Here is a 25,370-nt window from a genome sequence, read left to right as displayed (position 1 = left end):
ATCCCAACGACATTTTACAGATTAGGGAACAAAGGCCTAAGGCCAGTAAACTACTGGGACAAGGGAAGCAGCTAGCCATAGCAGGGAGACCAGACCTCCTTTTCTAACACTCACAGCACACTAGAAATCCAGGGCTATTGTTAGCTGTATGTTTTATGTTTTGCTGTTGGTTAGTTTTGCCTTTGTTTTTAAGAAAATCTAGGTTGTTGTGCTTTTTTTTAACCTTTTAAAATGTTTTTATTGACAAGCAAGACAGAACAGAAAAGTATTATACCAATATTCACATTTCCACCAAACATTTCTAAGAACATTATACTTTTCCAATAGATTTTTTTTTTTTAAGATTTATTTCAGAGACAGAGAGAAAGAGCACAGCAGGGGGAGGGGCAGAGGTAGAGGGAAAATAAATCCTCAAGCAGACTCCCCGCTAAACACAGAGTCTGGCTCAGGGCTTGCTCCCAGGACCCTGAGATCATGACCTGAGCCAAAATCAAGAGTCGGAAGTGTAAGTGACTGAGCCACCCAGGCACTCCTCAGATAGATTTTAAATTAAAATTTACTAGAGATAAGAGAGCAGTGTTTGTGACTTTTATGACTTTAAAAAAAATTTTTTTAAGATTTATTTATTTAGGAGAGAGAGAGTGTGTGCACAAGAGTGGAGGTAGGAGCAGAGGGAGAGGGAGAAGCAGACTCCCCGCTGAGCAGGGCACCTGATGCAGTCTTAAAAGAAGTCAATCCCAGGACCCCAAGATCATGACCTGAGCCAAGTGTAGACACTTAACCAACTGAGTCACTCGGGCGCCCCTGATTTTATGACTTTTAAAATCTTGATTATAGAAAAAAAAAATGCTCACCCTTAAACAGAAATACTCATTTCTAGTTCCTGATATTTTCAAAAGTGAAAGAGCTGAACTTATCTACTGGGAACTAACATATTTTAAAACAACAGTCTCATGGGGCACCTAGGTAGCTCTGTGTGGAGCCTGCTTAAGATTCTCTCTCTTTCTCTCAGGGGATCCCTGGGTGGCTCAGCGGTTTGGTGCTTGCCTTTGGCCCAGGGCACGATCCTGGAGTTCCAGGATCGAGTCCCACATCAGGCTCCCTGCACAGAGCCTGCTTCTCCCTCTTCCCGTGTGTGTGTGTGTGTGTGTGTGTGTGTGTCTATGTCTACCATGAATAAAAAAAAAAAAAGATTCTCCCTCTCCCTCTCCTGCTCCTGCTCACTCACTCTCTTAAAAAAAAAAAAAAAAAACACTCGATTTATTACACAAATAATAAATATTATGGGCAGTTTAATGAGGAAATGTAAGGATACTAAAAATAAAGTTAAAGTGATCATTTCATGTTTTAAGTAAAAATGATGTTATTCTGAAGACCTACATTTGCTATGTTTACTAGCTCAATATATATTAAGTACAAGTTACTTTTTACTAAAATAATTTTTCTCATTTTACTTAACACCACACTTGGTTGCATTTAATGCCACTGATAACATATGCAAAACTTAATTGGATCCGATATAACTAGGCAATTTTCTAAAAGAAAATTCAACCATATATCTGCTCCTTAAGGCACTGTTAATGAAATTATTCCAACTGAATTGGGGAGATAAAATTTTAGCATAAGCTAATGACAATCATCCAATTTATTTATTCACTGGCCACTTCTTACCAGTTTTTAATCCCCAGTTTACGTCATCTTATATACCCAGAAAAGGGATATATATATATGTGTGTGTGTGTATGTGTATACACGCCCCAGACAAGAGGGTCATGTTCCCCATAACATAAACACACGTGTGCAGTACACACACATACACACACTTGCACACATGGAATGGATATATGCTTGCCCAAAAATGGTTGGACACAGATGGAGATACACATCCAGAATCACTTTTCTGACAATTGGCATCCAAGTTAAAGCTCATTAATCTGAGATTCAACCATCTACTTAAAGAAAATATAAACATATATACCAATGTAAATATAAACATAAGTATAAGCATACACATAAGAATAAAGAATAGCTTCGACATAGTCTTCCAGTTAGTCTACAAGACAACAATGAAAATCACATAGCCAACACTTAGAGTAAAGTCATCTTCTAAAAGGATATTTATGAAACTTCTCTAGAGGCTAATGATCAGAAAGATTCTCTCCATATATTACACATGTAACAAACATTCTTTACACTGGATACATGACCATAAGGCATTAAGTGTGTCCCCTTGATGCAGCTTACCCTTTAAAAACCACTAAGGTGTAAATGACCATTACATGTTTGTTCCCCATACTCTTCCAAACTACCCTCCAGAGATGACTATAGTGTGCTATAGTGCTTTATAGTGTGCTATAGTCATCTCTGCAAACTACAGCTGATCATGACAAAGCCCTGGACCTCTGAGAGCTGACTGCAACTTGAAGGACAGAAGACAAACTGCTCTAAAGGACACACAGGCCTGCCACAATCTTGATAACTTTTCTGATGTTCCAATCAAACTTGCTCTTTGGCTTTAACAAATCATTTAAAGTTCTTTCCAGTGCCCTTGCTTTTTCACATCTCCACTATTTTCCATTCCCTACTTCTTGGCTTTACATGCCCTCAACTTTGTCCAGTCAATGAAAATACACATTCCTTTTTCCAAGCTCAGGCTAAGTGACCCCAGGGAGATCTTCCCCCTTCCTCTTTTGCTGTATTACCTCTACCATGACACTCAGAATTTATTCTTTTTTTTTTAACTTTTTGCCTCCCAGTCTCCTCTCAAGCTCCTTAGTGGCAAGGGCCAGTGTCCTTTCCCTAAAACAAAGCACCAGTTAAGCGGATGCTCAGTGTTTCCTGACTTTTTGCCACTCTCAAGTGATGAATCATATTCCTGATCCTCCAGAATAGCAGGTGTGGAGGAAAGGAAGGATATGGGCAAAAGAAAAATACTCCCACATTTTTCATTTCCATTCACCCAGGAATCCATTGCAACCTGAATCCTATTTTTATCGTGATATAAGTGCTTGGACAAAAGTTGCCACATTTTCCAGTCCTTACCTGCTTGGTCCTCTCTGAAATTTTTGAAATTTTTGACCAGATCCTTGAAACACTCACTTCCTTTGGCTTTCATGAATCCAACTAATTTCCAAGGATTTTCTACCTCGTGCTCTTGCCAAACCTCAGAGTGACATTCTCTACAACTCCATGTTTTAGTGCTTCCACATTTTTCCCTGAGGGAACCACCTTCACTCAAGGCTTTAAAATCTTCCTTGTGCGGTGCTGAACCACAACTCCATTTTAAGCATCTCTCGTGAGCTCTGAAACTCTACAATGAACCAGCTATTCAACAAATCCATTTGGCAGCCCTCAAACACAATTTGTCCAAAGCTTAATCTTCCAACATCTTCTTGGCAGACCTGCTTCTCCTCCAGTTCCCCATCCAACCAACTGTCCAAAATGTGGGAGTTGTCTGTGGTTGTACTCCCCTTATTCAACCAATCCCCAAGCTTTATGTGTTCTGCCTTGTACCTGTTCAAGAGAGACCTCATGAATCCCATGCCTTTATTTCTCTATCCCCACTACCACCACCTTGATCCAGGCCACCATGCTCTATCAGACATAGTACTGCTGTATCTTAATTACCTTGCCTCTAGCCTTGCCCTCTCTAGTCCACGTAGCCCAATCAGATCGTGTCACTTTCCTTCCCTCTTTAAAATCTATGTAACAATAGAAACTTGTAACTAAATAGAGGCAAGTTGGAGGACCCAGACGCAGAGGGGTTTACTACAATGAATGACCTCAGTGAGGAGTTCTAGTTCCAGGGCCCAGTTTAGAAGTCTCAAAAACACAAGATCAAATTCATGACTCCCTCTTTAAAATGGTTCTGTCTCCCAACATTCCTATTTCAGTTCCTAACTCCATTTTCCCTTAGCCTTCCAAACTAGAACTGTCAGCCAACTCTCCCTTATTTCTCAATCTCTCTGTCTCCACTGCCAGTCACAAATTCTATCCACTCTATACACAAAACCTCATATCCATCCTGTAGCATCACGTCAATTTCAACCTTGATTTGCCCCCAACCAGCCCACTATAACTGAACTTTCTGCCGGCACCTCTCTGGGCAGCCAGAGTATTCCGAACTTTTATTACTTATTGCCTATCTTTCAAGGACACCCTCAACACACACACACACACACACACACACACACACACACACACAATTTAGCTCTAGCCTTAAATATCAAATAGTCTGTTCTCAGTAGGTTGGACTATGAATTATTCTATCACTCACATGGGTTTTGACCTCACTCCTTGCTTCAAACAGCCCCTTCCATTCCACTTCAAATCCCAGCCTTCCAAGCCCAGATTCCACCTCCTTGAAGTTTTCACTGACCATTATAAATCTCAGCAATCTCACCCTTTTCTTTATCCCAGCATCCTTCTGTTATATTTTTCATGTAATATTTATCATCTACTACTTTACAAAGCCAGCTGCCGTTCAGTGTGCATAAATCACTTTTGACTGGATACCCATTGAGTTCTATGAGGGAGAGAATGCCTACCATGACCCAGAAAGTTTCAAGAGTTATCCTTTTTAATGTACCTTGTATAGTGAGTACCCAGTTCATAGCCAGGCACTCTACTATGTACAATTGCTTGGTTATGCAGCTAATACTTCATTCTTTGAGGATATGAATGTGTCTTGCCCTTCTTTGTATTCTTTGAAACCCACCAAATAAGATGTCTACCATTGTATACCCTCAAGTACTTACTGGTGTGTTGAAATTATTAATTTTTCATTTAACCTTTAAGACAGTGTTTTTGTTTCAAAAATAATACTGCCAACAATTCTGCTAATATTAAGAAAGTATGAATCACTAATGAACTACAAACACACTAATTAGATATTTACAGGATGATGTTTTATTTAAAACTAATTTTATGAATTAAAAATATAATTTGAAGGCCAAGGAAAATATCATAATCCCTCTAAGCACATCTTTGGGTGGTTTACTCAAAGAAGACACCTAAAGTGATGTTATCCTGATGGGTGTAATAAAACACTATCTTGGATGAACAATATCAGGCTGACCTTTCAAACTGTCAGTAGGCAAGGCTGTATTTTTCAAAATGTAATAGGTCCATTTGTCTGATTCAGGTTTTCCTTATGAAGTGGTCACTCTATTTCTTTTCAAGATATGCTCAGTCCGTAAGTCCATCAGAAGCTCATTTACCAGCACTTCTCAAAGAGAAACTCCTACTTTTCAGATCACTCCCTGTAAGTCTCCCTAACTTGGTGGGGGGAAGGGAGGGGGACCCTGGGGATGTCACTAATGTGCTTAGAAAGAAATGTTCTCAGGCTCCCCCACCTGCTCCACCCATACCTCTGTCACTGTGCTGTCTGACATAGATAGCTGCCTGAGTCCCTCCATCAGTCTCACTAACATGCTACTGGCACCTCCTGTAACATCCACAGCAGTCTTATCAAGCCCAGAACACAGAGGGCAAAACCTCTTCCAGGTCCATGCCATGCTCGGGCAAATCAGCCCTAAAACAAAGGGCTGCTCTTTACTCCCTTCCCTTAACTAAGGCTGTATGTGATATAGCCCTTTCTTCCTCTTTTGTTTACATTTCTTCTTGCTGTTTCTCTTACAGTCATCTCCCAAAAAGAATCAAGCTCACATCCCCAAGGACAGTTTTCTGACAGACAACTAGTCTAAATTGATCCTCCCCACTTTTACATGACTTGTTCTCTACAGTTACTAAGGGCTGGAAAACTCAGTGAAAAGATTAACTGACCAATAAATACTGTAACAGTTCATCACAGCCACCATTTATCGAGCATTTATAACACCAGACCTGGTGCTAAGATCCTGTAATCCAAGTTCTACTGCTACCACCTCCACTTTACTGATGAGGAAAACAAGGCTTAGAAGGATTAATCTACTTGAGTAAGAAGGGTAACAGAGGTGACATCCAAGGCCAGACCAATGTGACTCCAAAGCCTAAAATATGCTTTCCAGGCCCATATTCCATTCCTGTTTCCGGACCAATCACCACAAAGATGCCAACCAGAATGAAGTGAGGGGCCTAATAAACCCCTCTCTCTCCAAGGACATATACAATGACTATTGCAATTATTGGAGGGTAATCCAAATTTTGGAAGAAAAAGTCTTCTGCCGGCTGCTAACAAAACAAATTCCAATATTCACACAGAGTAATTCTCTAAGCTACCCTTCCTACCTCTATCCATTTTTAAAGCTCACAATTGGAAACAAAAAAATCACTGAGATCTCAAACTAAAATTACAATGTGCACCAACCAAAAGCATTTTAAGACAAAAGCATTTTAAGACAAAAGCATTTTAAATAAAATATAGATATAAAGAACAAAGCCGTTAAGCCACTACTAAGTTTTCCTTTGATTCTTCTTACAAAGAACTTCATGAATCAAAAAGTAAAGTACCTATTTATATTTCACAAAACTCAATATTTCCGAATTGGTTACTTTACAATATGCTTTTTAGTCGTGGCATATTCCTAGTTGTGTCAAAAAGAAGGCTGCACAACTGTGGATTTTATATGTGTGATTATGTTACATTTTCACATTACTGATGAAGCTAACAAGTTTTAATATTGTGCATTTATTAAAGTTTAAGTGTTCATATTTTAAATTATAAAGTCCTATTAGTTAATTGTGGAAAATAGAAGGTCGCTTACTTCATTTGCAGTTCTTAAAAACAAAAGTATGGGGCAGCCCTTGTGGCTCAGCAGTTTAGCGCCGCCTTCAGCCCAGGGTGTGATCCTGAAGACTTGGGATCGAGTCCCACGTCAGGCTCCCTGCGTGGAGCCTGCTTCTCCCTCTGCCCCCCACCCCCCCCCCCCTCTGTCTCTAATAAATAAATAAAATCTTAAAAAAAAAAAAAAAGAAGTATGTGAGAAACAGAAGTGCCAGGCTACCCCTTCCAGATAAGGCCCTCACTGCATTCTCCAAAGGAAGACTCCTCACGCCCTCACACTTACCCAAAATCATGTTCCCTCCCTAAATATCATGGTCCCTGGAACAGGAAGCAGTAGTGGTCCATATCCAAGGAATGATCCATACATGAATGTAAAAGCCTGATCCTCTTGCCTTATCCTGGAGCAATTCTGAAGGGACTTGCCAGCTCCAGTGCCTGCCTGTGTGATCTGCCCATGGCTCTACTGCAACTTAACTTCCCTTGACGCTCAGTCCTGCCTTCTATCACCCTCACAGGTATTGTCCAATTTGGCACACAAATCTGAGTTTCAAAGTAGGCTTCCTGAGCAACCTGAGTTACAATGAATATGTCTGTAAGGAGGTGGCACTTAAAGCCAGGCATCTAAAAGCATGGCCTAAAGAACAAAGTATTTGAGCTGAGGCCCTACAAGACTTTAAAAGAGCCCCTGAGCAAAGGAAGAGCTTAGCCCCACCCTTATTCTATCTTAGAGCCTGTTTCTTAACAGAATAATTAAATGAAAAATACCAGCCACATCTACAGACAGTTGTAAGTTGGGAAACTGCAGGAAAAAAAAAATTCCTAACAAAGAAGTTTCAGTAAATAGCTGAGCATTAAAAATGTAAGCAACTAAAAAAAAAAAAAAAAAGTAAGCAACTGGGCAGCCCAGGTGGCTCAGTGGTTTAGCACTGCCTTCAGCCTGGGGAGTGATCCTGGAGACCAGGGATTGAGTCCCATGTCGGGATCCCTGCATGGAGCCTGCTTCTCCCTCTGCCTGTGTCTCTGCTTCTCTCTCTTCTCTGTGTATTCTCATGAATAAATAAATAAAATCTTTAAAAAAAAAAAAATGTAAGCAACTTGAGCACCTGGGTAGCCAGTCAGTTAAGCATCTGTCTTTGGCTCAGGTCATGATCCTGGGGTCCTAGGATTGAGCCCCACATGAGCCCCGCATCAGGCTCCCTGCTCTGTAGTGAGCCTGCTTCTCCCTCTCCCTCTGCCTGCTGCTCCCCCTGATTATGACTACACTCTTTCTCCCTGTGTCAAATAAATAAAATCTTAGAATAAAAAATGTAAGCAACTCTTTTTCATCTGGGATTCAAAATACAGTTCAGTATCCACACACATGTAAATTAATATCCTAAGCAATCATAACAATCAAGTAACTTTTTGTCTTAAATCATTTCAGAACTTAGTAAAAACAATAACTGCACAAAACTTGATTTTCAAGAAAGAATATATTTTGTGTTACTTAATCCACTGAAATATTTCTAAGTTCTAAGTGTGTCTTACACAATACTGGTGGGGTTTTTTTTCCCTGAAAAGAAAAAGATACTATGAATTATTAGTTGATGTCAACTATAGGCAACATAAAAGAAATATTTACTCCTTAATACTAACTTCTCTAAAATACTCAAGAGATAACACAGTAAGCAGTAAAATGATGTTTCTAATACTAGAGGATCAAATGAGTGATTTTCAAACTGTTTTCTATGCCTCCCCCCATCCTCCATCTGGGACCCAGTATTTCTTGATAAAAGTGCTTAAGGAAAGGGGTTCCTGAGAGAGAGTGTCCCATCAAACACATTTCAGCCAGGTCAGCTCTTCCTTCATTTTCAGTTTTATATATTGACCTTCTAAAGAAATTTTCAGAAAGTCTGAAAACTTCTGTTTTCTTAAAGTGATTAGCATAGTGCCTAGCACATGTAAAAGGACTTCTCTAAGGGGCACCTGGGTGGCTCAGTTATTTAAGCATCTGACTCGATTTCAGCTCAAGAGATGATCTTGGAGTCCTGGGACTGAGCCCTGTGTTGAAGTCTCCTTGAGATTCTCTCCCTCTACCTTTGCCCCTTCCCCCATCATGTGTTTGAGTTCTCTCTCTCTAAAATAAATAAATCTTTTAAAAAAGGGACTTCACTAAATAGAATGTTGTCACCAAAAACAAACAAAACATACTTCACCACCGTAGTCAAGCCCTACTCCTTAAAATACAAGCTTACAAAGCATGAAGACATTTGAGATCTTAGAAGTAAGAGATAAATCAATTTATAAGCCTATCTGTAGATATGCAGTCAGTCACACACACACACACACACACACCTTCTTCCTATATGCTCAAGTCAAGAATAATTTTGGCAAAACAAATATTAAGTAATACGTATTTTCTACAAAATGCTTTCTAAACAGTAAAATTAAAACTGAAAAGGAGGGAAGAAATATGGGGGAGAAAAGATAAGCTAGGCAAAGTAATTGGTAAACTATGACATAGAGAGGGAAACATGCACAGAAAGACTAAGATAAACACCCAATAGGAGAATCTGATCTCTGGATTGAGCCATGCTTCTAGCTTATCCCAACCATATACACTAGCAAATATCCTTTTATTTCAACTGGGAGCCAAGAATCCTTATAAATACAAGATCTATGAGGTCTTGAATGTAATACATGCAATATATATTTATTAAGTGAATTGTATGTATATCAATCAATGTTATTGATTGAGCACTTATGATGCATCAGAAGCTGTGGTACATGCTTGTATATTGTATTTTATCTGATCCACACAAGTACCTTAGAACTATCAGAGTGTTTTAGGAGAGGAAATTGAGGCATGGAGTTTATAATTACCCAGGTCACATGCTCAGCAAAAATATTGCCGGAACTCAAAACACAAGACTCAGGTATAAAAAACTCATGCCCTTAAATACCACACAACACTGCATACCTAATGAAAAAAGCATCAAACTAAGTTTAACTACCTATCTTGAATAATCCGACACTTCTTAGTATACTTCTACAAAATCTCACAGCTAAATAAAATTAAACCAAGTCCAAAATACTATAACCCATTCTTAATTTTTCTAAAAACATCCAGGAGAAACTTCTTTCCTGATTTTAGAACTTTTCATAGCTTAAGACATGTCCTCTTAAATCTCACCTTTTTCATTCTCTAGCGAATAAATCACTGTGTTCAGACACAGTTTCAGGAAGAAGGATTCAAGGTACCATCTAAATTCTGTGTCTCCCAGCAGTTAACCACTAACACATATAACACCTGAAAGGGAGAATTATATTTTATGTATCCTTGAAACCCCTAGTCTATTATATGCAGATGTATCATGCCAAGTTCAGGCTTCAAGTCATTGCTTGAAAAATGATTTATTTTCATGAGATTGTTAAAATAATAGTAACTGGAAATATTCCTCTAGTACTTTATAGTTTACAAAGCACTTTTACACAAAGTATATCCCTGGACCCTCTTAGCAATCCCATAAGGAGACAGAGAATAAATCACACCTCCATTTGGCAGTTAAAATCATGATGAAAGAAGTATAGTGATTTGGCCTAAGTCATTCAGCTGATTTTAAAACAGGTCTTCTAGCTTCAAAGTCAATGTTCATTCCAAGAAAATAAACATTTTACCACTGACTATTAAGGCAGTTTTCTAGCTGCTTATTTAAAGCATTCTTTCTCCCCTAAACCTTTATGCCAGAAATGTTTAAATAAATCATAACCTCTTCTAAAATCTCTTCAGTACAACTCTGTGTTCATGAACACTTATTTAGCAAAATCTGCCACACTCAGTGCCCAGAAAAATATGTCTCAGGGCTTCTACGTGGAGATGTGCACCTGTAGCTACTCAGAAATTTCAGAAAGAGATTGAAAGAAAAAAATGAATGTTCTCAGAAAGAAAATGAATGTTCTTAATAGCTACACTATAGATAAAAATCTTTATAAAGTGCTCTATATATTTCCTTGTCTGCCCTTAAACAGACTGTTCCAAACCAAACTCTCCTGATTCAACAAGAATTATTTACAAAGCCTCAGTCCTATAACCAGGACCTATGTTAAGTGCTGATAATTCAAACGCAGACAGAAACCCTAACTTCAAGACAGACACAGGAAAGAGTGAGGAGGTAGTCAGAAGCACCTGAGAGGTGCAAAAATATGGGCAGCATATGGTTCAGAAAGCCTTGGGCAAAAAATAAGGAATACACTGGCAGAGAACAGCAGAGAGCACCATAGACTTAGTCAGTTTTGAAATGATATCCAAAACTTGATACCTGAGGGTAGAATTGAAGAAGAAGAAGTTGAAGTTCAACACCGACGTATAAGACTAGAAGGAAAAGACACATTGCTAGGGTCAGAGATGTCAAGCACAGGCGAGGTCACCCCTGGAGAAATGTAAAGGCAACTATCCCACATACAACTCAACAAGGAGAAGACAGCATAAAAGGAAACCAGTGCATATATATATATATATATATATATATATATATATATATATATATGTGCATGCACATAGAAAATCTTATGTTGCCTCCTCATCTTCCCATTTTGTAGACAGAGTAAGTAAAAATATTCCTGTGGTTCTGATTACAAATCACAGAATTAGAACATTAGAGATCATCCCGATTAACTTTGTCATTTGTGGGTGAGGAAACCAGAGTCCAAAAAAGTATAGTTACTGGGGCATCTGGATGGCTCAGTCCATTGAGCATCTGACTCTTGGTTTCAGCTCAGGTTATGATCTCAGGGTCCTGGAATGGAGTTGGTTAGGGATAATCTCCCTCTCCCCCAACTCCTCCTCTAAAATAAATAAATAAAATATTTAAAAACAAAGAAGTACAGTTATTTGTCCAAAGCCACAAACACTAGTAGCAGAATAAGGAGTAGAGCCCAGATTGCTGGTCCCTTGAATCTAAGCTATGCTACCAGACACTGCCTACCTCCCAGTATTTACATGAATTTGTATTGCCTCTACCACCTTTCAAAGCTCACTTAAAATATATTATGATGAGTACTAAAATGAATTTTAATGATAATAGAATTTATCTCCAAATTATTTATGCTGAACTAATATAATCTTTCATAAATCTACTGGGAAATATACTTAAGAGTCATTTATATCATTCTTATCCTACAGTAGTTATCTTAGAAGGTGGAATGTAGATTAGTGGTCATAACTCACTGCTGGGTTTTATTATTTTATCATTATAAATAATGGTCAAGGTTAAAGATAATAGTGATATTATAAATCTACCATTAATGCATATAATTAAGTCTATATGTCTATAATAACTAATAGAGTAATTAACTACAGAAAATATAGATGCTAGCAGAAAGAAATTCTTTGAAAATGGGCATAATTATTCTCATTCATGAATAGTGGTACTCTTTCACAAAGCCACAAGACTCAAGAATCAGTCTTTTCCCTGACTAGAATGCTGTACCTTAAGTGATCTTTAGGAGATAACATAATTCTGTTGGGGGGGAGTGGGGAGGATCATCTTTCTTGATAAGAAAGTAGAGACACCATATAAACTCCTCAAATAGTGGGGGATAAAGGGAAAAAAATAAAATTAACCTCTCTAATACTATAATCTCAAATTATTGTCCCAGGCATTCTCATTAGCTGACTTCTAAAACACCTCCAGGAAAGTTCTGCTACTAACTTTTCAGATTTTTTAAGGAAAATATAGTATATAGTTGCCTATATACTAGATTTTACCAACATGTTGAATTTACCCAATTCATTTAATTTTGTTCACACTGAAACTGAATGTCAGAAGAGCAGGTAGGTAATTACACAGCTGAGAAACTGCCTAGGTGCCTATGGATTGCTTAAAATATTTCTCTAAGTCTCTCAAAGTTAAGTCCCAAAACTACTAAAGGATGACATTCCAACAGATGTTACAGTGGTGTTGTAGAAACATGACGGAGACCCACGGGGCCTAAAGTGTGTGCTCAAAACTGGCCCCCAGTAAACACCTATGTAATGAATAGTCCCGCCATACCATTCTGTCACAAAAGCCTCTCTGAGTCCTAAACCACCTACTAAAAATGCGTAATTTTTATTTATTCCATTAAGAGAGCAGAATGTTAAGAATTTATCAAATAGAATGTGCAAGTAAAACACCTTTAAAATAAGTTAAACAGCTTCCCCCTAATTTTTTTAGATCACACAACTCCATATGAAATGAGAACTGCCTGGGGATGCCTGAGTAGCTCAGTGGTTGAGCATCTGCCTTTGGCTCAGGGCATGATCCCAGTATCCGAGGATCGAGTCCCACATCTGGCTCCCTGTGAGGAGCCTGCTTCTCCCTCTGCCTATGTCTCGCCCCTCTCTGTGTGTGTCTCTCATGAATAAATAAATAAAATCTTTAAAAAATAAAAAAAAAAGAAATGAGAACTGCCTGGATTTTTCTTGTAGGTCCTAAGAACTTTGCTCTTCCACCTAAAACTTGCCTTCCAACTAAATATCATTTTTTATAAATTTATTTTTTATTGATGTTCAATTTGCCAACATATAGAATAACACCCAGGGCTCATCCCATCAAGTGCCCCCCTCAGTGCCCGTCACCCAGTCACCCTCACCCCCCCGCCCACCTCCCCTTCCACTACCCCTCGTTCGTTTCCCAGAGTTAGGAGTCTCTCATGTTCTGTCTCCCTCTCTGATATTTCCCACTCATTTTTTCTCCTTTCCCCTTTATTCCCTTTCACTATTTTTTATATTCCCCAAATGAATGAGACCATATAATGTTTGTCCTTCTCCGATTGAGTTACTTCACTCAGCATAATACCCTCCAGTTCCATCCATGTTGAAGCAAATGGTGGGTATCTGTCGTTTCTAATGGCTGAGTAATATTCCATTGTATACATAAACCACATCTTTATCCATTCATCTTTCGATGGACACCGAGGCTTCTTCCCCAGTTTGGCTATTGTGGACATTGCTGCTATAAACATCGGGGTGCAGGTGTCCCGGCGTTTCACTGCATCTGTATCTTTGGGGTAAATCCCCAGCAGTGCAATTGCTGGGTCGTAGGGCAAATCTATTTTTTTTAATATTTTATTTATTTATTCATGAGAGACACACATAGAGAGAGAAACGCAGAGACACAGGCAGAGGGAGAAGCAGGCTCCATGCAGGGAGCCCGACATGGGACTCGATCCTGGGTCACCAGGATCACACCCTGGGCTGAAGGCAGCGCTAAACCGCTGAGCCACCCGGGCTACCCGGCAGATCTATTTTAACTCTTTGAGGAACTTCCACATAGTTTTCCAGAGTGGCTGCACCAGTTCACATTCCCACCAACAGTGTAAGAGTCATTTTTGATTAGGAACTTTGCCGAATTTGAAATTTTGGAGAAAATTTACAACTTTACATCTCACATGATAAAATCCCAAGAGCAAGTAATAATGGCAAAATGGAGATGGAGATTATCCCCAAATTGCTGTACCTCAACACCTAATCAGCAGGAGAACTTGGAAAAAGAGCTACTATTTTTTAACTTGGAGGCAAGAAAGCTACTGGGCTGACACAAGCACCTGAAGAGCATCCTATCATGTTCACATCCAACTGAAATATCATCTTTCTGGTCCAGGTGATGCTTTGCATAAGCTTCTGTCTGTGTTTCCCTGCACATACATGCATTACAGAAAATAGAATTAATTGATACTTAAATTTCCCTAAGACTAAAACCCACAAAAAACAAGTTTAAAACATGAAACTGGCTAACTACAAAGGATACCAGGATAACTAACAATTACATATGTTAAATGTACTAACAAGTACATAATAATGTACTACATGATGTATTATACAAAGCGGTGCATCTTTAAGTCATGGCTCAGAAAGATGAGGAAAGAGGCTCAGAAACACAGGAAGTTACAAGTTAAGAACACGTGTTAACAATAACATTCTTTTTGCCATGCCCATCACCCAAAGAGCAGTAACAGGCCTCCTGATTCATCCCTTCTCTCCTACACTTGTCATTTATTTAAAAGAGGCTGGACCACAGATCATTACTATTACCTAATACTCTACATACATGAGGTCAACTTTCACTCTTAACTATTTCCAGCATACCTTCCAAACAAATGCTCAAAGAAGTAAAAATGACTAACAAATTCTTTAGGACTACAATATCTATCAATCCATGGCCCATAAAATGGTCGGCAAGCCACTTTAGACATACCAGTCAACTACTAGCTTTATGGTTTTGAGCAAAACCATGGGCAGAATGGAAGACAATTATTACACTGAAAAACTTTCATATAAATTTCATATAAATTATATTAAAAACTTTCATATAAATTTCATATAAATCTGAATTCACCAGATAAAGGGAAGAAAATCCTCATCAATAGGTTCATATTGCCCAAATTTAGAACTCCTAAGCAAATGAATATTAAATATGTAACTTGCCAAGACTTGGGCTCTCCAAAGTGGAGATAATTAATGCTGTAGAGGTCCATATCCTCGGTGTGCCACGCGAATGTGGTTTTCCACATGCCAAAATAGAGATAAGGAGTATTTACACCCTCTATAGAAATACCGCACTCTTCCTCAACCACATCCAAGACTGTATTTAGGCGAGCTATGTTCCATTCATCCACATCCTGGAACCAAGAGAGAGAGAGGAAAAAAAATCAAACATTAATAAACTAATAACAACAACATTTACTAATCAAACTATCATGTGCCAAAACTATCACTGTATATTTGAATTCACGGAGAAATGAAAAATAAAGTAATCATTACTCAGGTGATATATATATATATATATATCAATCAGTAATTATCCAAGATTACTATTGGCATTATGTGGTTCTTTGTGAACATTAATATGAAAGTATACCAAAACCATACCAACTCCAAATGGAAGTGCAGGTTAAGGCCCCACCCTCATGTGCTATTAGCAAAAAATCACTGATTGAAAGAGTATGACTAGGAGTATATGCTTTCCATCTTCAGCACGCCTTTTATTTGAGGGGGGAGGTATTTTTTTGTTTTTTAGTTTATTTGTACATTAGTTTAGAAGTCATGTTCAACATTGGACTGATCATTTCAAGATACCAATGGCAAAATATATCTTATGCACTCCCACCGCATCCATCCCCATTTCAATTTTAGCATGTGATATATCATTTCCTAAAAATTCTACCTCTAATTATAGGAAAAACTCTTAGCATTCTTTTAAACCACAAGTCATTATACTTTTACTATTCCTTCAACTAAATATTCTTATGTTGCTGGGAAATTTTAAAAACAAAATAACTGATAAAAAAATACTTATCCAAGCTTTAGTAAAATTGCTGGAACAATATAGTTTTTTTTTTTAAAGGGATCATGGATTTATCTATTTTTTTTTAAAGATTCCATCTATTCATGAGAGACCCAGAGAGAGAGAGGCAGAGACACAGGCAAAGGGCGAAGCAGGCTCCATGCAGGGAGCGTGACATGGAACTCGATCCCCAGTCTCCAGGATCACACCCTGGGCTGAACACGGCGCCAAACCGCTAAGCCACCCGGGCTGCCCTAACAATGTAGTTTTATAGCAATAATGGTGATGACAGAAAAGGATGGAGTCACTGATACTAAAGTTATGGTGATAGGAAAAGATTCTGGTTTTTTTTTTTAATTTTTTTATTATTTATTTATGAGAGTCATACAGAGAGAGAGAGAGAGAGAGAGGCAGAGACATAGGCAGAGGGAGAAGCAGGCTCCATGCACCAGGAGCCTGACGTGGGATTCGATCCCGGGTCTCCAGTATCGCACCCTGGGGCCAAAGGCAGGCGCCAAACCGCTGTGCCACCCAGGGACCCCCAAGATTCTGGTTTTATTAGAACTTACTAATTATTCAATCATAACTCACAACTGCTTAAGAGTTTTACAAACTGAGTATTTTTCCTACATACCTTTTCATAATGAAACATAAACATTAGGAATTAGGCCCATTCCTATGTAATCATGAGGAAACTGCAATGTCTTTAAATCGACTTCAATCTCCTTGCGGTACTATTAAAGAGGGGCATTAAATGTGTTCCTGTATACCGATAAGGCTTTTTCCAATGACTACACCAATGACCACAAAGATGACCACATCTAATATTTCCCTTATACACTAAAAACTTCCAGGGTTGTTCTGTTTTCATTTTGGTCTCTAGATGATTCTCTCATCAGTACTAATTGTACTTCCTCAAGATTTGGGTTAAGAAAATTTTTGATGCAGCAGTTAGTGAAGCTCTGCCTCAGGTAACATAATTAAAAGTCTCAGGGGGAATAACTTAATTCCCAAATTCCCCTAAGCAGCCACTCTATCTACAACTTAAACCCCACAATGGCAAGTTTGCTATTTGGAAATTGATCAAAGTAGTATCTTTTTTATAGAAGATCCTAGGTTCCAACTTGTGAAACCTCATAAAAAATTAAATCAAATTCTATAAAATGTTTTTATCTCACTCTATATATAGCAATGCAGTCTCTTAACTCTAGTCCAATCAGATCTCCGTCCAATCACTCTAATAATAGAGTCCTATTTGAAAGTCATTACTGAGGCAAAGAGTCTAAAGTAATAAATGAGCACCATATTATAGGAATCATTTTAAACCGAATGAGCTTGAGAATTTAGGAACAAACTATTCCTCTAAATTCCTACATTTGGAGAATTCTTATCTTTATTTCTGACTGACATTATCTTTCAGAAATAACTGAGAATGAATCCCTTGACATCCTTTGACCTGCAGCTCTAAAGGGAAGAAGGTAGGGAAGTAAGAGTGCTGAGAGAAGACCTAGATTACAGCCTCAGGTCTGCCACGGACCAGGGCAAAAATCTCTGAGGCTTTCTGAGCTTCCAGTCTTTCTTCATGAAAACATGAGAGCAACAGTATCTTCCTACATCTTTCAGATTTGCTCAGACTACTGAATAGACTAATGGACACAAAATCTTTGGAAAATAACACCTACTATTTCTTAGAACCCATGAAATAAACATTTCCACTATTCTCTAATAAATATTACTGAAAAGCCTCCCCAAACAATGAGATAAGTGATAATAAAGTCCTGGCGGGAGGGGAAGTCCTGTGAAATTCACTACTGGTTCATTAATGGGCAGGTAGCATATCTGCAGTACTTTCTTCTGGACAGAGCCATGGTTGCCATGATGCTGAAACTTAATTTTAAACTTTTAATAAAATAAAAAGTCATATCATTTCAACTAAAGAAGTTATTAAAATATTAAGAATAACTGACATAACAGACTAAAAATAAATATTACTGCTTCAAAATTCCTTCTCCTATCTGTGTTCTATACTTCTATACTATTGAATGAACTACCTAACTGCGCTGCTCAAACACTGAAGAGCCAGGTCACCCTCACAGATTTAGATAAGGAGTACATCTAGTCTGTCATTTAGATGAAGTATTATACCATACTCTACCCCAGTCCAATACACATACATACTAAACCTATTCAAAACAATCCTGTAAAATAGGTAACATTATACCCAAAGAGCAAATGGAAAAACTAATATACCTAGCTTGTAGGTGGCAAAGATAAACCTAAGTCTGATTCCTGAGCCTAAACTCTATGCTCCCAGTTCTGAACATCTTAAAATGTATTGTCTTTTCTCAGCCTTTTCAACAAAGATCCAAGGAGTTAAAATTTAGGACAGGCAAACATAAAGTTCCCACATTCTTCCCACCCATAGGTACAGCCATCCTAAACAAACACCGGAAAAGCTTAAAATGCAAGCCTGCTTTACTTGTGGGGGAGGTAACAAAATTCATTTAGTGTAAAAGCAGTCTCCACAAAGACCCTATCTACAAACAAGCCCCACAAAGACAGGTCAGAATTTACCAAAATATTCAAAGCTTACAGCCATTGAGTCTTAGCAGAAAGTCTGCACACCAGCCCAAGTTCATAGACAAATGGCTCTTCCCAGATTCTATCCCCTCAAATAAAGCTCTCTCTCCCACATGTCTTTCAATAGGTACTTGAGCAGTATTTGTAATTCACCTGACTTCGCCTGGGCACATGTTTCCTGCCAGGTGGCACTCCCTTCACTGCATTCACCCATTCAATATTCTGGACCTATTTACCCAGTATCTGTCAGGTTTTCTAAAATAATTCAAAATTGGTCCATGATTTGTGCATATTTGCATAATTGAGAATTTATGAAGGATTTTTCCTTTCAAACTCTGTATCTTCCACCTATCAGGAATCAGATGGCAGTTTGAAAGAATTCTTAAACCTTCATTACCATAACCAGAGTCAGGAGCTGTTTGAAGACCAGGCGTTGGATTTCATAGAGGGAGTAAGGACAGAACACGCATGATGCATTTATACATCTCTATAGAGAAGCAGTACCAACACTGAGTTCCTGGCTCTGGTACTCTGAGCCTACATCCTTGAAATAGACCCAGACAATAAGCACCCCGTCCTAGTACTGTGCACATGTGTGACTCCCTGTATGGTGACTACACTCAGTCCCTCCAAGACTGAAGGATGACACAGTAACAACATGTCATGTTAGAAACCTCATCAATAATGAACAATTCCCTAACACAGAGAAATAATGCAAAACTCACAGTAAACCAATTTTTCCCAAGATATTTTCAATGGAATCCTACCAGAGGCTGTGGTCATACTCTGGCCTCTTTTTCCTCCTCCTCTTAGAGAATCTCAGTGCTGATAGGTACTCCAAACAATGTGAGAGGCCCTATTATAAGAATGTCTGTTTAACTCTGTTCAACCCCAAATTTCCCAAATAGTATTTGGGAAATTATTTAACCACAGAATCTTGTTTATAGAATACATTAACATTCCATAAAAACATGCTGTGTGGGACAGCACATTCAGAAAAGGATTATAGGAAACTCCTTAAAAGCCTCAGCCCAAATAACTCAGTAGTAAAAGAGAAAATAATATAAGCCACAGCTGTGATGGCCTTTCAGAACCCAGGGTGTGTGAGGGGTGGCTGGAACATGGTCATATCTATTGTCATAATACACATATGTAATTTGATTTTGTTACCTAAAAATACAAAGGGATAGTATAAATGTAATGCAATTAAAACCTTCCCCAAAAGGTATTTCTAAATGGAGACTAAGAGATTAAAACTAGGAAGATAAGACAGAAGACATTATCAAACTTTTAAAACTACCAAATATACTGATGATCAGAGAATGGGCAGGCATGCATGCATACATACATAAAAATGAAGGTACAGCGGCGCCCGGGTGGCTCAGTTGGTTAAGTGTCTGCCTTCACCTCACGTCATGATCTCAAAGTCCTAGATTGAGTCCCACATCGGGCCCTCACAGAACAAGGAGTCGGCTTCTCCTTCTCCCTCTGCCTCCCTCACATACCCCACCTGCTGTTCTCTCTCTCAAATATAAAATAAGTATTTTTTTTAATTTTTTATTTATTTATGATAGTCACAGAGAGAGAGAGAGAGAGGCAGAGACACAGGCGGAGGGAGAAGCAGGCTCCATGCACGGGGAGCCTGATGTGGGATTCGATCCCGGGTCTCCAGGATCGCGCCCTGGGCCAAAGGCAGGCGCCAAACCGCTGCGCCACCCAGGGATCCCTAAAATAAGTATTTTTTAAAAAAATGAAGACACATCCATCAAAGACTACATAAAGGTGGTTCTAAGACAAAAGACAAATTAGTAAACTTATGAAAATCATGGTTAACACACGCCCTCTTTTTCTGCCCTCATCCAGCAAATAGCAAAATGGAATGAAGAATTTCTATCTCAAAGAAAGATACAATTTCAGAAAAGCAGCAAGCTGTATAGAAATCAAAAGTGGGACACCTGGGTGGCTCAGTGGTTAAGCATTTGCCTTCAGTTCAGGGTGTGATCCCTGGTCCAGGATCAAGTCCTACACTGGGCTCCCCATAGGGAGCCTGCTTCTCCCTCTGCCTATGTCTCTGCCTCTCTGTGTGTCTCTCATGAATAAATAAAATCTTAAAAAAAAAAAAAGGAATTTAAAGCTCTCTGATCAAATACTGGCTCCACCACTTACCAGAGTCATAGGATCTGATGGCTTCTCAACAGTCACCTGTGGCAGAGCCATAACCAAGGTTCAAGTCTGCCAACTGGGCCCTGACAAGACTGTGATCACCTTGAAATAGCCACAGTAAAGGTCCAGTCTCTAACTGGAACTACTTTCAAAAATTATATCCTTGCCAGCAGAAGTAGGGTCCTAAGAGTTCATAAATCCAAACCTGTCTACCTCGTAGGACAACTGTAAAGGTAAGATTACAAAATACATATGAAAATACTTTTTTAAATTTCCTAACCAAATTTTTCTTTCAAAAACATAGGAGGGGGTTTCAGGACCAAAGCTTGTTTGAGTGCTATTTCCCAGGGTTCAGGACCCACCTCACCTCAAAAAGAATCAGCAGCAGCACGGTCCAAAGAGCACAGCAGGAAGTGAAGAGCTGAGTGACAAAGCAGGGCTTACAAATTCAGGTGTCCAAAGACCCCAACAGATAACTTAGTGAGTGAAGCAGCCAAGTGTAAGCCAAGGAGGGGAGACCATTTGGGGACCCTACCCTCCCAAATGGGGAGACCCTACCCACCTGGGGACATCTACTATGCTGTGCTAACAAAGACAGCCATTACTCAGCTCCTATCTATTTCAGGCGCTAGAAATGCTGCCAAACCTGATCTGGCAAATCCAAATTTTTGTGATATTAACCGACTTTTAAAATCATGTGGATCAAACAAAATACATCTCTGGCCACTTCTGCAAAAAGACAGCAGGCATGAAAGAGTTCACATTTATTGCCATAATTTAAAAGTGATGAAGAAGGAAGGAGTTTTGGACATAGGCTATAATAAACAGAAAGTTAGTGATTATGAGCTTGGGGCAGAGACACTGCTCAGACTTTTTTTTTTTTTTAAGATTTTATTTATTTATTCATGAGAGACAGAGAGAGAGAGAGAGAATCAGAGACACAGGCAGAGGGAGAAGCAGGCTCCAGCCAGGGAGCCTGATGTGGGACTCGATCCCCGGTCTCCAGGATCACGCCCTGAGCTGAAGGCAGCGCTAAACCGCTGAGCCACCGGGGCTGCCCTGCTCAGACTTTTAAAACTAATCATACATTTGCCCAACACTATGTTGGGTATTCTATAAACATGTCCGGTAACTAGAGTGAGACTGTGCAAATGGCATTACAGGAATCTACTCGCTATATACATGTTTTCCTCCCATTACATAGAGAAATCCAAAATGCAAATGAATAGAAAGACACAAAGTAAAATGGGAAAATGCAAAGCTTATGAGTAATTACAGTAATTCAGAAAACTGAATAACCAACTGCAGACAACTGGGATGTAGCACACAGGTTTAGGTAAAACAGTCCTAAACAAAGCTATGTAACTTTTTCAGACAAGCCTCTGTGAAGCAACAGCCAAGATAAGAATGAAAAGAGGGCAAAAGGAGGCAGTGGAAGAATTTAGCCACACCATGCACACCTGCCAAATCCACAGGTGGCAATTCTGTGAGCTATAATACACCAAAGTCGACCTGACTATACATTCTGCTTGCCCACAAAGTAGAATAGCTAAAATCACTTGCCTATAAATGCAAGATTGCTACAATATCAACAGTCATGTGAAAAAAAGCCCTGGATGACCACTGAAACACTTCTAACTGAAGACTCAAACCGATCAAGAATTTCTTCACTCTATTTTACATATTTCAGAGACTGCTTTCTCATTTTCTTCAAACAAAAGATGTGTGGCTACAGAACAGTACTGGATAAACTGACACACTCTCTTATTAAATTTTTATGATACCTTTCATACAGTAAAAGAATCTATATGGCTCTTGTTCTCTAAAATTAGTTCTAAATCAATAATCTATCACTCTCTCAACTTCGGGCTTTCCACGTCTTTATTGTCATCACTCTATATTCTATCCTCAACACTGTCAACATCCAACCACATGTTTCAATGCCATCATCCCCATTTCCTGCCATCATCCTCAGCACCATTTCCTGCCATCATCCTCAGCACCTTCAATGTTATTTATCCCGATGGGGCTACTTTCCAATGTTATGAGCTCCCAATCTCTCTCCTGAGTTTCAGTGGCACATCCCCAGATCTAAGCTGGACTCATAATAACCAACAAACAATTTCTGAAATGTAAGAATTCTAAGAGGAAAACATCATTTCATCAGAAAATCTAATTATTAAAAAAAAGAAGATCCACCATCTAGATGCTATAAGACTCTAAGCAAATACTGAAATTATTAAAGGCTCTAAAGTTTTCAGGTCTGTCCCTGATTCAAATGAGGTTATAAAAAAAAAATACAGATAAGCCAAATTATGCTATTTCTTCTAACAGAAATGTTGTCATTGAGTTATAATCGGATGTTGTGCTCTTGGTCTTTACAAGAACTGACAGAGCTAGCACCTATTTAAATTGCCTTTCTCAAAGCCTATCAACTGTAAATGTTTTTTTTTTTAAGATTTTATTTATTTATTCATGACAGAGACAGAGACAGAGATAGAGACAGAGACAGAGAGAGAAGCAGGCTCCACCCAGGGAGCCCAACACGGGACTCGATCCCGGGTCTCCAGGATCACACCCCGGGCCGAGGGCAGCGCCAAACCGCTGGGCCACCGGGGCTGCCCAAAGCCTATCAAGTGTAGAATTGGGGACCACTCTTAGACCTAATAACAAGATTTGCATCCCCCATCAGATTATGAAGAAGAAACAAAGTGATGTATGCAAAAAATCTTTTAAAAATTAGTAAACAAGCTTTGAAAAAAGAAAAATATTTTCTTTATATCTGATATCTACCAAAAAACTAGTACCAAGTCTTGAAACTGTGCAGATACTTGGTAATTATTTTATTAATGCAAAGACTTAACATGCACTGAGGTAATCCCCATGCTAGCAAAACACCTTCATTTTACAGATGGAGGTAAGATGCTCAGTAATTTAACAAGCCTCCTTGTTTGTTTGTTTGTTTGTTTGTTTAGCCTCCTTATTTGAATAGAGCAGTCAGTCTCCTCAGTAGCAAATATATTGTCTAACAAATCGTAGTTCTTTGTAATCAATTCCTTAAGAAATACTGGAGCATGGTATTATCATGGTATTATCTCATGGTATTCCTTAAGAAATACTGGAGCTGGTTCCATTTTTATAACTCAGTATTATGACATGGTATTTCTCATTATCACAGTACCATGCAGTATTTTTAAATATTTTAGGTATTTTTATACTTAAACTAATAAAATAAAAAAAACTAATTTTTAAGTATTTTTTAAAAGAATACGTTTTTTCTCATTTGGCTTCTACCATCCCTTATAATGACCCTGCCACAGCCCAGCCAGCACCTAATAAAAAGACCATGCACCAATCTCCACTAATTCACTGGGCACTTAGAGCTAGGCTACTATAAATTAGTGCTACTAATTTATATGTCTTTAACAAGCCCTTGAAGTCTCAAAGGTAATGCACATGGACAAACAAAAAACTTGGTTAGTGCATTAAAAGACTTCAAGATTCAACCCATTTTACACAGTAATGTGTGAAAATTGTACCTTTCTATAACTAAAATGAAAGCTCTGGTCCACATTTTAAAACAGACTAAGAATTCCCTATAGATCTTTACAAAATAAATATAATTAGACACATGTCAAATTCATTTTGCTTTAAAGTTAATTACAATGTGACATGATAGCCTTTTCTGTTTCTTTCCTTCCATAAAAATCTCTCACATTCTCTGAACTTTTTAGGTTTAAAACAGACCTCATTTCCTCAAGAAGTTAAAAATAGAACTACTCAATGATCCAGCAATTGCACTTCTAGGTATTTAACCAAAGAATAAAGAATACTAATTCAAAGGGATACATGCATCCTGATGTTTAGAGCAGCATTATCTACAAGAGCCAAATTATCCAAGTGTCCATCAAGTGGCTATCAAGTGATGAATGAATAAAGAAGGTGTGGTATATATACACATGGAATATTACCCAGCCATAAAAAAAGAATGAAATCTTGACATTTGCAATGACATAAACGAACTAGAGGGTATAATGCTAAGTGAAAAAGTCAGAGTAAGAAATACCATATGATTTCACTCATCTGCGAATTTAAGAAACAAAACAAATGAGCAAAGGAAGAAAAAAAGGAGAGCAAGGCAAACCAAGAAACACCCTTAACTATAGAGAACAAACTGATGGCTACCAGAGGGGAGGTAGATAGGAGATGAGTAAAACAGGTGAAGGGGATTAAGGAATGCACTTGATATGTGAGCACCAGGTGTTGTATGTAAGTGCTGACTCACTGTATTGTACACCTGAAACTAATATTACACTGTATGTTAACTAACTGAAATTTACATATTTTTTAATTTTTTTAATAAAATAAATAAAAATAGAATAGATCTCTTTTCCCTCTTATATTTCATACACCAAAATATCTACAATTTTATAGCAGTGCCTTTTCTTTCTAAAAGTCTAAACAACCAATTTAGAACAAGTTTTGAAAGAAACAAAAAATTCTTCAAAAAAGTGCCATAAAAAAGACCGTTCACCTTAAAAAGGTAATTATAAGTATGAAAAGAAAAAGGGTAGAGAAGAAAAAGGTAGAAATGCCCA

General features: G+C 38.4%; 1 protein-coding gene across 2 annotated transcripts in view; it reads right to left on the bottom strand.

Moving 5' to 3' along the window:
* LOC121483885 (lysine-specific demethylase 4C) overlaps positions 1–25,370 on the bottom strand; it is a 238,541-nt gene that overhangs the window by 178,267 nt on the left and 34,904 nt on the right. For both annotated transcript variants that reach the window (XM_041742383.1, XM_041742384.1), the window contains exon 4: positions 15,171–15,364. In XM_041742383.1, coding sequence (XP_041598317.1) covers positions 15,171–15,364 — 194 coding nt within the window. The remainder of the gene's footprint in view (positions 1–15,170; positions 15,365–25,370) is intronic.

This window comes from Vulpes lagopus, unplaced genomic scaffold, assembly GCF_018345385.1.
Source record: "Vulpes lagopus strain Blue_001 unplaced genomic scaffold, ASM1834538v1 ctg45_4, whole genome shotgun sequence".
Taxonomy (NCBI): domain Eukaryota; kingdom Metazoa; phylum Chordata; class Mammalia; order Carnivora; family Canidae; genus Vulpes; species Vulpes lagopus.
The sequence above is the reverse complement of the archived record's forward strand: the minus strand, read 5'-3'. Positions and strand labels throughout refer to the sequence as shown.